At 52.9% G+C, this 11,130-nt stretch overlaps 1 protein-coding gene across 7 annotated transcripts in view; it reads left to right on the top strand.

The window, feature by feature from the left end:
• Positions 1-11,130, top strand: part of PRPF40B (pre-mRNA processing factor 40B) — a 44,843-nt gene that overhangs the window by 2,256 nt on the left and 31,457 nt on the right. For 3 of the 7 annotated variants that reach the window (XM_027768163.1, XM_027768165.1, XM_027768166.1), the window contains exons 2-14: positions 5,669-5,749; positions 6,486-6,629; positions 6,934-6,999; positions 7,670-7,697; positions 7,928-7,953; positions 8,086-8,196; positions 8,487-8,607; positions 8,701-8,725; positions 8,920-9,129; positions 9,804-9,933; positions 10,013-10,077; positions 10,604-10,768; positions 10,872-10,980. In XM_027768163.1, the coding sequence (XP_027623964.1) occupies positions 5,732-5,749; positions 6,486-6,629; positions 6,934-6,999; positions 7,670-7,697; positions 7,928-7,953; positions 8,086-8,196; positions 8,487-8,607; positions 8,701-8,725; positions 8,920-9,129; positions 9,804-9,933; positions 10,013-10,077; positions 10,604-10,768; positions 10,872-10,980 (1,218 nt within the window). In that variant the 5' untranslated portion in view covers positions 5,669-5,731. Of the gene's footprint in view, positions 1-5,668; positions 5,750-6,485; positions 6,630-6,933; positions 7,000-7,669; positions 7,698-7,927; positions 7,954-8,085; positions 8,197-8,486; positions 8,608-8,700; positions 8,726-8,919; positions 9,130-9,803; positions 9,934-10,012; positions 10,078-10,603; positions 10,769-10,871; positions 10,981-11,130 lie in introns of those variants that run through there. The other 4 variants (XM_027768161.1, XM_027768160.1, XM_027768164.1 and 1 more) reach the window with 3 other exon arrangements.

Genomic DNA, 11,130 nt, shown 5'->3' with positions numbered 1-11,130 from the left:
GAAAGCCCCACTTAAGTGGGGAGACAGGCAGCCCCACATGAAATGCCCAAGAAACACAGAGTGGCGTGTCACTCTGCAAAGTAGTGCGACATTTATCTTGAGGACACACAAAGAGGTCGGAGTAGGTAGGAATGCACGTATATGTAAAGGATAGTCGTAAAGGTAACCTGAAGTGAATATTTAACCATCTTGAACAAAGCAGGAGACAAAGTGAAATAAAACATGAGGATCATCTAGCTATACAGAGAGGAGGAAGTAAACCATTGAGTCAGGGTGAGCTGAGAAGAGTGTGGATGGGCTTCCATGAAAGACTTTGAATGTTAGAGGAGAGGTATTGTAGGACACGCAGCAGGGAGCCATGGTTGGTTCTCAGGCAGGGGAATACTGGATCCTTGCTGATTCAGCCACTTGGGTTGCAGGAGATATACTAAAATGGAAAACAGACCTGCCTCCTGCAGCAGAAACTGCTTTTAAGGGAGGACAGTGGAGGGCAGACTGGATCTAGGACCACCTCCTCCATGGGTAGCCAAATCCATAGATGCTTTATCTTTTATATAAAATGGTGAAGTATTTGCATATAACCCACATACATCCTCCTGTATACTTCCAGTCCTCTCTAGATTACTTATAACACCTAGTACAATGTAAGTGCCATGTGAATAGTTGCTGTACTGTATTGTGTAGGGGATAATGACAAGGAAAAGAGTGTACATGCTCAATGAAACCAATTATTTTTAAAAATATTCTCTACCTATGGTCGATTAAATTGGTGAATGTGGAACCCATAAATTGGAGGACTGATCATGTTCCCCCTTGTGTGAAAAGAGGGGATTACCTTAGGGATTGCCAAGGTCTGGTCCCCTCTAGCTCTGACATTCTATGTTCCCTGAGTAACTAGTAGGCCTTACCAATGACTCCCTGCTGTTTTGTGGTAATTGCAAAGACCATTCAGTTATTAAGTCAACAAATACAGCACCTACTGTGTGCCTATGGAGGGATGGGAAGAAAGTGCAGTGGGAATAGGGTATAGCCCCTGGCTCTTAGAGTTTTCAGTCCTGTGGGGGCCGCAGATATTATGTTTCATTAATTTTAAGATTCACATTTCTGATACTAGGATACATCTTAAAATCAGTAAGATGCCTGGCATAGTAGTTAAGGCATGGGATTCGCACATGGCTGACTGTGCTTTGAGTCCCGGACCTGGTGGCTTGAGAATCATGCCAGGCATGTGTGCATGTATGCCCAAAATCCTGAAAGGAGAATGGAAGAAAAGGGATTTTGGTGTGGCCATGATTTCTCGCTTTCCCTCTCTCTGGTAAGCACGCATGCCCTATAACAACAAAGAAAAAAATTGGGACCAGCAGTTAGTGTAATGACTATGTCACTGGACTCCCGTGTAGTCGACCGCGGTTCAAGTTCCGGGCCTGCCAGCATAAACTCACACCGGGTGCGTGTGCGTGCGTGCCCAAGATCCCGAGAGGAGACTGGAGGAGAAGGGATTGCGGCATGGCCATCCCCCCTGGGGGGTGATTTCTCGCTGTCTCTCTGTCTCTCCCTGTCTTTCTGGCAAGCGCATGTGCCCTATGGCAAAAACCTCTCAAAAAAAAAGATAGTGTATCAGGCCAGCCCCATGGCCTGTTGGTTAAGGTAGTCAGATCCCATATGGCTTATTATATGTTCAAATCTAGACCTGGTGACTTGAAAAACATGCTGGGTGCACATGTGTGTATACCCAAAATCCTGAAAGGAGGGAGAGAGATGGAGGAGAAAGGACTACAGTGTGACCATCTCCTGTTGGGGGTGGGGATACTGTCTTCTCTCCCTCTTTCTTTGTCTCTCTCTGGCAAGTGCATGTGTCCTCATACACTCATGCACACATGCACACATGCACAGAATGAATGGGGTATCATAATGTAATTGGCTGCATTTGTTTATTAGCACTATATAAGGTGATACTATGATCAGAATTACTCGAATAACTGACTGTCTCCTCCAGTGGCTATATTACTACCAAAGGGGAAGGTACATGGTGGTGTATGAGCATGTAAAAGAGGGCTCTGGGGCCAGTCAGGTGTCATGGTGGTTAAGGCAGTTGGATCCCACATGGCTGAGTGCACAGTTGAAGTCCTGGACCTGTCAGTTTGGAAAATACACCAGGCACTTGTGTGTATGCCCAAAATCCCAAGAAGAGAATGGAAGAGAAGGAATTGTGGCATATCCATTCCCCTGTGGAATGAGTTCTCATTTTGCCTGTCTCTCTTTTTCTGTCTCTCTCTGGTGAGTGCACACACCCTGTAGCAAAAGCTAAAACAAAAAGAGGGCTTTGACTAGGCCAGTGGGTTGGGAAAGCCTTTCCTGAGGAAATGATAATCTGAGGAAATGATCAGCAGATGGGAAGTGTGGGTAGGTGAGCTGTGGTGTGGGCGGGGCTTACACAGTTGTCAGGCAAAGGTGGATGCCTAAGGTGGAAAACTGAGAGAAGGTGAGTGAGTATGGCAGGATCACAGGCCTGGGAGCTCAGCATGGGAAAGGCTGGCAAGGTAGTTGGGGAGCAGACTTCCCATAGCATTGCAGGTCTCAGGTAGCAGTTTTTGCGTGTACCCCAGGAGCAGCCAGAAGCCACTGAAGAGTCTTCGGCAGACAGTAATGGTCTAAGATGCATTTTAAAGAGGTGGTTGTGGCTATTTAGGGGATAGTGACAAGGAGATTAGAGTGGATGTGGGGAGAGCAGTTGGGAGGCTGCTGCAGTAGGTCAGATGAAAAAAGATGGTGGCTTGGACAGGGAATAGTGGTGGTAGATGAGGAAATGGAGAGAAGTAGATTCAGGAACTCTTTAGAGGGCTGACCCTGTGGCTTGGTGCTTAGAGGAGCCAAATCCCACATGGCTAACTGTGCAGTTTGCAGCTTAAAGAATACACTGTGTGTTTGTGTGTGCATGCCCCAAATCCCAGCAGGATGGAGAGGCAGGAGAGAAGGGATTGCCACCCCATTGGGGGTACTTTCTTGCTCTCCCTCGCTCCCTCTTGCCATGTCTGTCTCTCTCTAGCAAGTGCATACACCCTCAGACAATAAATAGTAAACGGAAAGAAAAATTAAAAAAAGAAATCTTTAGGGGATAAAATTAACAGGACTCAAGCTGGCTCTGTGTCCTGGTGGTTAAGGCAGCCGGGTCACACATGGCTGACCATGTGGTTTGAGTCCTGTACCTGGAGGCCTGAGAAACATAACAGGCTCATGTGAATGTGTGTCCAAAATCCCAAAAGGAGGGAGAGATGGGGGAGAAAGGATTACAATGTAACCATCTCCCATGGAGGTGCTTTCTCCTTTCTCTGTCTCTGTCTCTCTGGCGAGGGCACATACCCTCTAGCAAAAGAAATTAACAGGACTCAGCAATGAACTGACAGAGAGGGAAGTGTGGAGAGTGACTCATAGGTTTCTATCTTGGACTACTGACGGGATGGTGTGGTGGTGCCAGTCACTGAGATGGGCAGCCCTGGAGCCTGGCACAACCCAAAGTCGGTTATTTGGGAGAGGCGCCTAAGGCAGTTTGAGATGAGGAAATGTACAGCAAATTGGCGTCCCTCCCATATTGGTTCCTGACATCCTGTGTTGAGCATTTTGGGAGACACATTGAATATAGGGCTCAAGTGGTTGAACACTGAGAAAAGGTGAGTCAGATTGGAGTAGTTTTAACTCATAGCCATTTCTTAGAACAAGATGAAGGACAAATACTGCTAACATTAGAGATCAGAAAAGAAATTTTTAAAAAGAATTATTTAATTTTATTGTAATTATTTTAAAAATTATTTTATTAAACTTTATTCATTTTCATTGTTTTTTATTTTTTGAAGTTGACCAGAGAGAGAAGGAAAATGAGAAAGCAAGCTGCTTCTCATTTAAGGTGGCTGGATCCCACATAGTGTACTGTGGGGTTCGAGTCCTGGATCTGGCAGCTTGAGAAACATGTTGGGCATGTCTGTGTCCATGCCCAAAATCCTAAGGAGGGAGAGATGGAGGAGAAGGGATTGCGGTATGACCAATGTGGGGTGAGAAAGAACCCTCCCAAGCACATGCACCCTCTGGCAATTTTTTTTTAAAAGAAAGAAAGCATTTTTAAATGCCAAGACCTCTCAGCATCGTGTTAATTGGGAAGCAGTGGGGTGGTTTCTGTTCAGCCAGCTACTACCTTTCCCTAGAAGTCCTCTTTACCTCATGCTCCCCAATTTTCAAGAAAAAAAAAAAAAAGGGCAGGGCCTTTTAGCTGCATTTTCAAGCCTCAGTTTACTTAAAAAACATTGTTTTTGTTGGTGTCATATTCAAAAAGGTACAAAAGAGTACACAGTGACAAGTCTCCTTTCCACCTCTGTCCCCCTTCCACCAAGTTCCTGTGTGTCATCTTTGGCCACACCTTGCTATTTTTCACTCACCAATGTATCTTAGAGATTGTTTCATACTGAGCCAATTCACTTCTTCATTCTTGTTTCTAATTGCATAGTACTCAGTTTTATGTTTGTGTGTGATTTCATAGTTCCTTACTGATGGGTGTTTAAGATGATTCTAATCTTCTATTTTATAAATAATGAAATGAAAACCTTATACACATACCATTTTGGCTGTGTGGGGCTAAATCTACAGAATAAATTTTTAGAATTGGCAGCTTCTATAGAGAGATTTGTTCCTTCTCTTATTCTTTCATTCATTCAATATTTATTGAGTACCTATTATGTGCCAGGTATGGTAGCAGGTACCAGGAATCCAGCTTTCAACAAGTCAGGTATGACCCCGCCCTCATGGAATGTTCTCATCCTCTAGTTGGGGGAAGTGTATACTCAGACAAACACGATGATTACAAAATTGTATACATGAGGAAACTGAAAAGGGGGTCAGATGGAGAGTAAATTGGGAGGAGCTATTCAGAGTGAGGGAGCTTCCTAGAGAAAGTGCTATTTAAGCTGAACACTCAAGGGGATGTGGTCAGCCATTAGGTGCAGGACAGAGGCTTGGGCTGTTCTAAGTCTGCATCCACAGGGAGGAGAGTTTGGGATTTGTGGAGGAGGGATAGCCTCAGAGAGGGTGGGGATAGAGCTGAAGAGGTGAAGTATGATTGGGAATGGACGATGTCGAAGAAAGTGGGTGACCAGGGCAGGCCTGATAGGGAGGAAGCTCGTCATGAAAAGGAGAGATTAGTGCTGTAAAGGCTTAGCAGTGATTCCTGTCTCCAGAACTTTGGGTTGAATTTCTATAACTGGGTTAACTGGGGTAGAGAAACACTCCCTCCCTGGATACTTCGGGAGTAAAAGAGACCTCCGATGTAACTCGATTCCACAGAGGCACAGTATTGCCCACAGGCTGAAGGATGGATTAAAGGCCTTGGCAACTAGTCTGTGCTGATACTAGAGCTCCGTCCTATCTTTCCTGTGGCTTTGGCAAGATGGAAACCTCCAGAATAAAGATGACATTGAAAGTGCTTAGCCAGGTGGCCCTGGGCTGGCAGGAGAGAGCAGGCTTACCCAGGGCTCAGAGTTTGGGGCGGGAAGGAATCGATCGGGCTTGGAGACCCTCCCTCTAAACTCTGTGCTCATTTTCATCCTCACCCCTTCTGCTTTCCTCTGCAAGAGCCCATCTCTGTGCCCATCCTGGGTCCTATGACTTTTCTCTCCCTCAACAGTCGGTTCCCGATTCTGGTCCCCGGCCCCCAGCAGCGCCTGCCCCCTTCCCACCGGGGCCCCCCATGATGCCACCACCCTTCGTAAGTTTTATGTCTTCCCCTGGGCTTGGCTTCTCCAGCCTGCACCCCAGCCCCTAGCCACTGCTGCAACGCCGGCACGGTTTCTGTGTCATTTCTGCTGCCCTTAGAGAGGGATGGCTGTGCTTGGGCACTGGGGTGGGGAGAGCTGCTGTCGAGCTCTCAGTCCATAAAGTTGACAGGTCTCCCTTTGTCTTCTTGTCCTTGGGACACCAGGACAGAAGGTAGAAGTGAGGAGTGTGAGGGCAGGGCGGGGCTGCCGGCTCTCACTGCTCCTTACCTAGGCGGTGCTGCCACAGCATCTGGGCTGGAACCAGACTGGCAGTTCTGAGTTGGGGAAACGGGATGGGAGGCTGGGGACTGGGAACTCCACTACTTGGACACCTGCTTCCTGCCCCTTCACATCAGGGCCTCTAGGGGACATCACTGAAGAGGTGGAGCCCTTCAGCTGTAGTCCAGGGCTGCGACACTCCCTCCCCATTGCCCCCACTGCTCTAGAGCTGTGTGCTTGCCTGTCAGACCCAGAGAACGCCTCCAGTTCTCGGTCTTTGTCTGTGGTGAGATCGAGGCAGTTGCACGCACGCCTTGTGCTTCTCAAACTGAAGCCTCGCAGTTGCCTCAGAGCCGGGGGAGCCAGTATGGAGGGTCAGGGTGGGAGGTGGTGGGTGTTTCCTAGCAGGTTTCCCTGCATATGACAAGGCAGCCTCTGTTCAGTCTCTCTTCCCTTCCTCATTTCCAGATGCCCCCTCCCGGGATCCCCCCACCCTTCCCTCCGATGGGGCTACCCCCCATGAGCCAGAGACCACCAGCCATCCCCCCAATGCCACCTGGCATCTTGCCCCCGATGCTGCCACCAATGGGGGCGCCTCCACCACTCACCCAGGTAATTGTCTCCCCTCCACGGAGGCCTCAGGAAACCCAGTCAGTTTATCTGGGGGTGGAGGTGAGAGTGGACATCTGGGCTTCAGAACCTGGGGAGTGAAGGGAGCTTTGGGCCTGGCCCATGTGGGTTTGACTGCTGGACCATTGAGCCCACACAAAGGAGGAGGGGTTCCTGAGGAGGCACCCTGGTGAGGGTCGTGGCCCCAAGCTCTCTCAGGACCCCTCAGGGCACTCTGACTTGGACCCTGCCTCGCCTGTGCCTGCCCTCACCTTGGTCGCTGGTTTTGTCTTCATTGTACTCACAGATTCCAGGAATGGTGCCCCCGATGATGCCAGGAATGCTGATGCCAGCGGTGCCAGTCACCGCAGCGGTAAGCAGCAAGGCTAGCAGGAGGCAGGCCCTGCCCTGCAGTCCTGTGGGTCTGACTCGGAGTACAGGGACATGGTCTCCGTTCTTTCCCTTCTCTCATTCTGCCCACCTGGTCCCGGTACCACTCCCACAGCTGACTCCTCACCTGCCAGGCACTCAGCAGGTCTAGCGCTCGCTCATGCCCGGGCACACACACGTTCTCTGTTCCTCCCCACGCTGCCCAGCTCCCTAAGGGACACGCTCGGGCCAGACACTCCTTAGCCTCAGAGTCTCACACTGTGGACACAGGAATATGGCACCTTCTTCACACTCTCGTCTCTGGAGGAGGCAGCAGCACCTGGGGTCCCACTCTGCCTTCTTGCTCTCTTGCTCATTGTAGACAGTCTGGGTGCATGTTGACTTTGGCACCCTTTGTGAAGAGATGGGCCTCGGGCGTTGACTCAACACAATGCTCTCACTTGATGACAAAGAAGAAAGGAGCTGCTGTGTGATTCCTGCCTGGGGTCCTGAAGCCTCGGCCCTGGGGTGGGGTGGAGCCTGTTAGGGAGCAGAGATCCCTGGGAGCAGGACACATGGATCTTGGCCTGGCCTGCTTTTCCATCCCCCATGGCCTGGGTCCTGGGGGCCACTGGGCTTGGCCCCAACCCTTCCCCCTCCTCTTTCTTCGGCAGACGGCTCCGGGTGCGGACACCGCCAGCTGTGAGTCTTCTGGGGGCCTGCTCCCCCCAGGCTCGGAGGTTGGGGGGTATAGGGGAGAGGGGGCCGTGGACTGGAGCCCACCCTGGACCATGCCTGTTGGGATGCCAGGGAGTCTGGGATGTTGATGGGATTAGGGGATGTTACTTGGGACGGAATAAGGGAGGAGCAGGTGGGAAGAAGATGGGGGTCGGAGCAAGGACTTAGTGTGTTTCCTTTGGCTTCTTTTCTAGCTGCTGTGGCTGCGACAGGCCCTCCGGTGAGTCCTTACAGCTCAGGGGTCTCTGGGTAGAAAGGCTGAAAGTGGGAGGCTGATGGTTCAGTCTTTTGGGTGAGGCGAAGAAGCTTTGAGAAAGGAGCCTTGACCACCATTCTGTGCCCCCCTCTCCAGAGGGCCCTGTGGAGTGAGCACGTGGCCCCTGACGGTCGTATCTACTACTACAATGCTGATGACAAGCAGTCCGTGTGGGAGAAGCCCAGCGTGCTCAAGTCCAAGGCCGAGGTCCTGAGTGTGGCTCTCTGGCCCTTCCTTCCAGCTGCCCTGACCCTTCAAGTCCTTGTCCCCAAGACCCTTAACCATGCTCATGACGGTTCCTCTGAGGCCAGCATCCCTAAACACTCCCATGCTCCCTGGAAATGTTTCCCCAGGATCTCAGGGTCCACCTTCTTCCTTTTGAGCCAGGCTAGGTGGTGGCTAGAGACTCCTGTGTCCTCTGCACTGGCTCCCTTGGCTCCCTGACGGTGGCTGGAGAGCGTGCCCAGCTCATGATGTCCCCACCCATCCTCTTGCAGCTGCTCCTGTCCCAGTGTCCCTGGAAAGAATACAAGTCTGACACAGGCAAACCTTACTACTATAACAACCAGAGTAAGGAGTCCTGCTGGACACGACCCAAGGACCTGGATGACCTGGAGGGTGAGGGGTCCCGGGGCAGGTGGGGGTAGGCCTGAGCAGGGATTCTGGGCCCTTGCTATCCTGTGACTGACCACGTTGTCTTTCTCATTGCAGCTCTAGTCAAACAGGAGGCTGTGGGGTGAGTGCCTGGCCCTTGCCCTCCTAGCCCTCCATTCTTGGGGCCATTGTCTCCACTGTCCCTACTCCGTGGGAGGGGGAGCCAGCCTGCAGTCTCCTGGAGCCACTGCTCTGGCCCAGGATGCAGAGACCAGACCTCCTCTGGCTTCCTCTGTCCCTGCTCTACTGGACACTGCCCTTCTGGCCCGCCTGCAGGAAACAGCAGCCACAGCCACAGACACTGCAGCCTCAGCCTCCCCAGCCACAGCCTGACCCCCCACCTATACCTCCGGGCCCCACCCCAGTGCCTACTATGCCTACGGGTCTTCTGGAACCTGAGCCCGGTGGGAGTGAAGATTGCGATTCGGAGGCTACCCAGCCCCCAGAGCAGGGCTTCCCACAGCAGCTGGAGGAGGGCCCCAGCAGGTGAGGGCTGTGCACACCCCCAGCATTCCTGAAGATGCAGGGCTCTCTGGCTCAGCTCGGGGCTCCCAGCCCTCCTTGGGAGGGGGAGCCAGCCTGCAGTCTCCTGGAGCCACTACTCTGGCCCAGGATGCAGAGACCAGACCTCCTCTGGCTTCCTCTGTCCCTGTTCTACTGGACACTGCCCTTTTGGCCTGCCTGCAGGAAACAGCAGCCACAGCCACAGACACTGCAGCCTCAGCCTCCCCAGCCACAGCCTGACCCCCCACCTATACCTCCGGGCCCCACCCCAGTGCCTACTATGCCTACGGGTCTTCTGGAACCTGAGCCCGGTGGGAGTGAAGATTGCGATTCGGAGGCTACCCAGCCCCCAGAGCAGGGCTTCCCACAGCAGCTGGAGGAGGGCCCCAGCAGGTGAGGGCTGTGCACACCCCCAGCATTCCTGAAGATGCAGGGCTCTCTGGCTCAGCTCGGGGCTCCCAGCCTGGCTCAGCCCCTGTTTGCTGCCTTGGAGGGGTGAGGCAGGGTGGGATAGGGCAGGGGAGGAAGATCTGGGCGTGGCTCTGAAGGCCAGAAAAAGGCTGCGCTAGGGAGCATGGAGGGTTGTGTGTTGCTGAGAGTTCAGGGCAGGGAAGGCTGTGCTTTGGGGCCCTGGCTGAGTCTTCTCTGCTCCTCAGTTCTGCTGGACAGCATCAGCCACCCCAACAGGAGGAGGAGGACTCCAGGCCAGAACCAGAGAGGTCTGGCCTCAGTTGGAGCAACCGAGAGAAGGCAAAGCAGGCGTTCAAGGAGCTGCTGAGGGACAAGGTGCCAGGGTGGGGCTCGAGGTCTAGAGGGGCTGGATGGAAGTGGGCAGGCCCCATGACCCCCACCTGCTCCATTTCAGGCTGTCCCGTCCAACGCCTCATGGGAACAGGCCATGAAGATGGTGGTCACTGACCCCCGTTACAGGTAGGCCTGGGCAGAGGGAGCCAGGCCTACAGGGTCTGTTCATGAGAGCTGCTGGCCAGGGACTCTGACAAACCCCAGCTCAACACTCAGGCTCAAGGGGAGCCATAGTCAGGGAAATTTTAGGCCGTGGCAGGGGTGCAAGGGAGAAGACCTGGAGGGCCTCCAAGAGAAGGAAACAGAAAGGTGTCTGGTTCAATAAATATTTGCTAAATTGAATTGAATCACATTGAATTGAATTGGGAAAAACGGGAGTGGGGTAGGGCACAGGTCTGATAGTGACTTGAGAACTCCAAAGCAGAAGAACCCAGTGTTAGCGTATTTTGAAACCATGTCTCTTCCCCTCGCCCCCTCTCATGCTGACCCACATCCCAGACATCTGTGCCCTCAGAGCTCCTGGGGCTTGCCACACCCGTGTCCAGACCCCACGCAGCCCTGTGGAGCCCCTTCCCTGTGTCCTGTGACCCTCCTTTGTGAGCTCTGCAGGCAGTTCAGGCGGCTGCCTTCTCTGTCCCCGCCCTCTCCCCAGTGCCTTGCCCAAACTGAGTGAGAAAAAGCAGGCGTTCAATGCCTACAAGGCGCAGCGGGAGAAGGAGGAGAAGGAGGAGGCCCGGCTGAGGGCCAAGGAGGCCAAGCAGACCCTGCAGCACTTCCTGGAGCAGCATGAACGCATGACCTCCACCACCCGCTACCGGTCAGGGCTCCAGGCTGGGCTGGGCTGGGCCGGGAACCAGAGAACACAAAGGCCTGGGGTCTCTGTTACCTCCCCACCTGCTCACAGCTCATATGCTCCACAGGCGGGCGGAACAGACCTTTGGGGAGCTTGAGGTCTGGGCTGTGGTCCCTGAGAGGGATCGAAAAGAGGTTTATGATGATGTCCTCTTCTTCCTGGCCAAGAAGGAGAAGGTAATGGTCACTGGGCCGATGCTTGTGTCTGCTTCCTCATGGGCCCTGGCCAACCACTTCTCCACTTCCCCGAGTCCCAGCTCCTGACATGGAAGCTGCTGTGGCACTTGTACACCGCCCCCCCCCCCCACCTCTGCCCTGGGCCCGGCG

The sequence above is a fragment of the Tupaia chinensis genome, unplaced genomic scaffold (assembly GCF_000334495.1).
Source record: "Tupaia chinensis unplaced genomic scaffold, TupChi_1.0 Scaffold145652_1, whole genome shotgun sequence".
Taxonomy (NCBI): Eukaryota; Metazoa; Chordata; class Mammalia; order Scandentia; family Tupaiidae; genus Tupaia; species Tupaia belangeri.
Note: the sequence above shows the minus strand (reverse complement) of the source record. Positions and strands in the feature narration are given on the sequence as shown.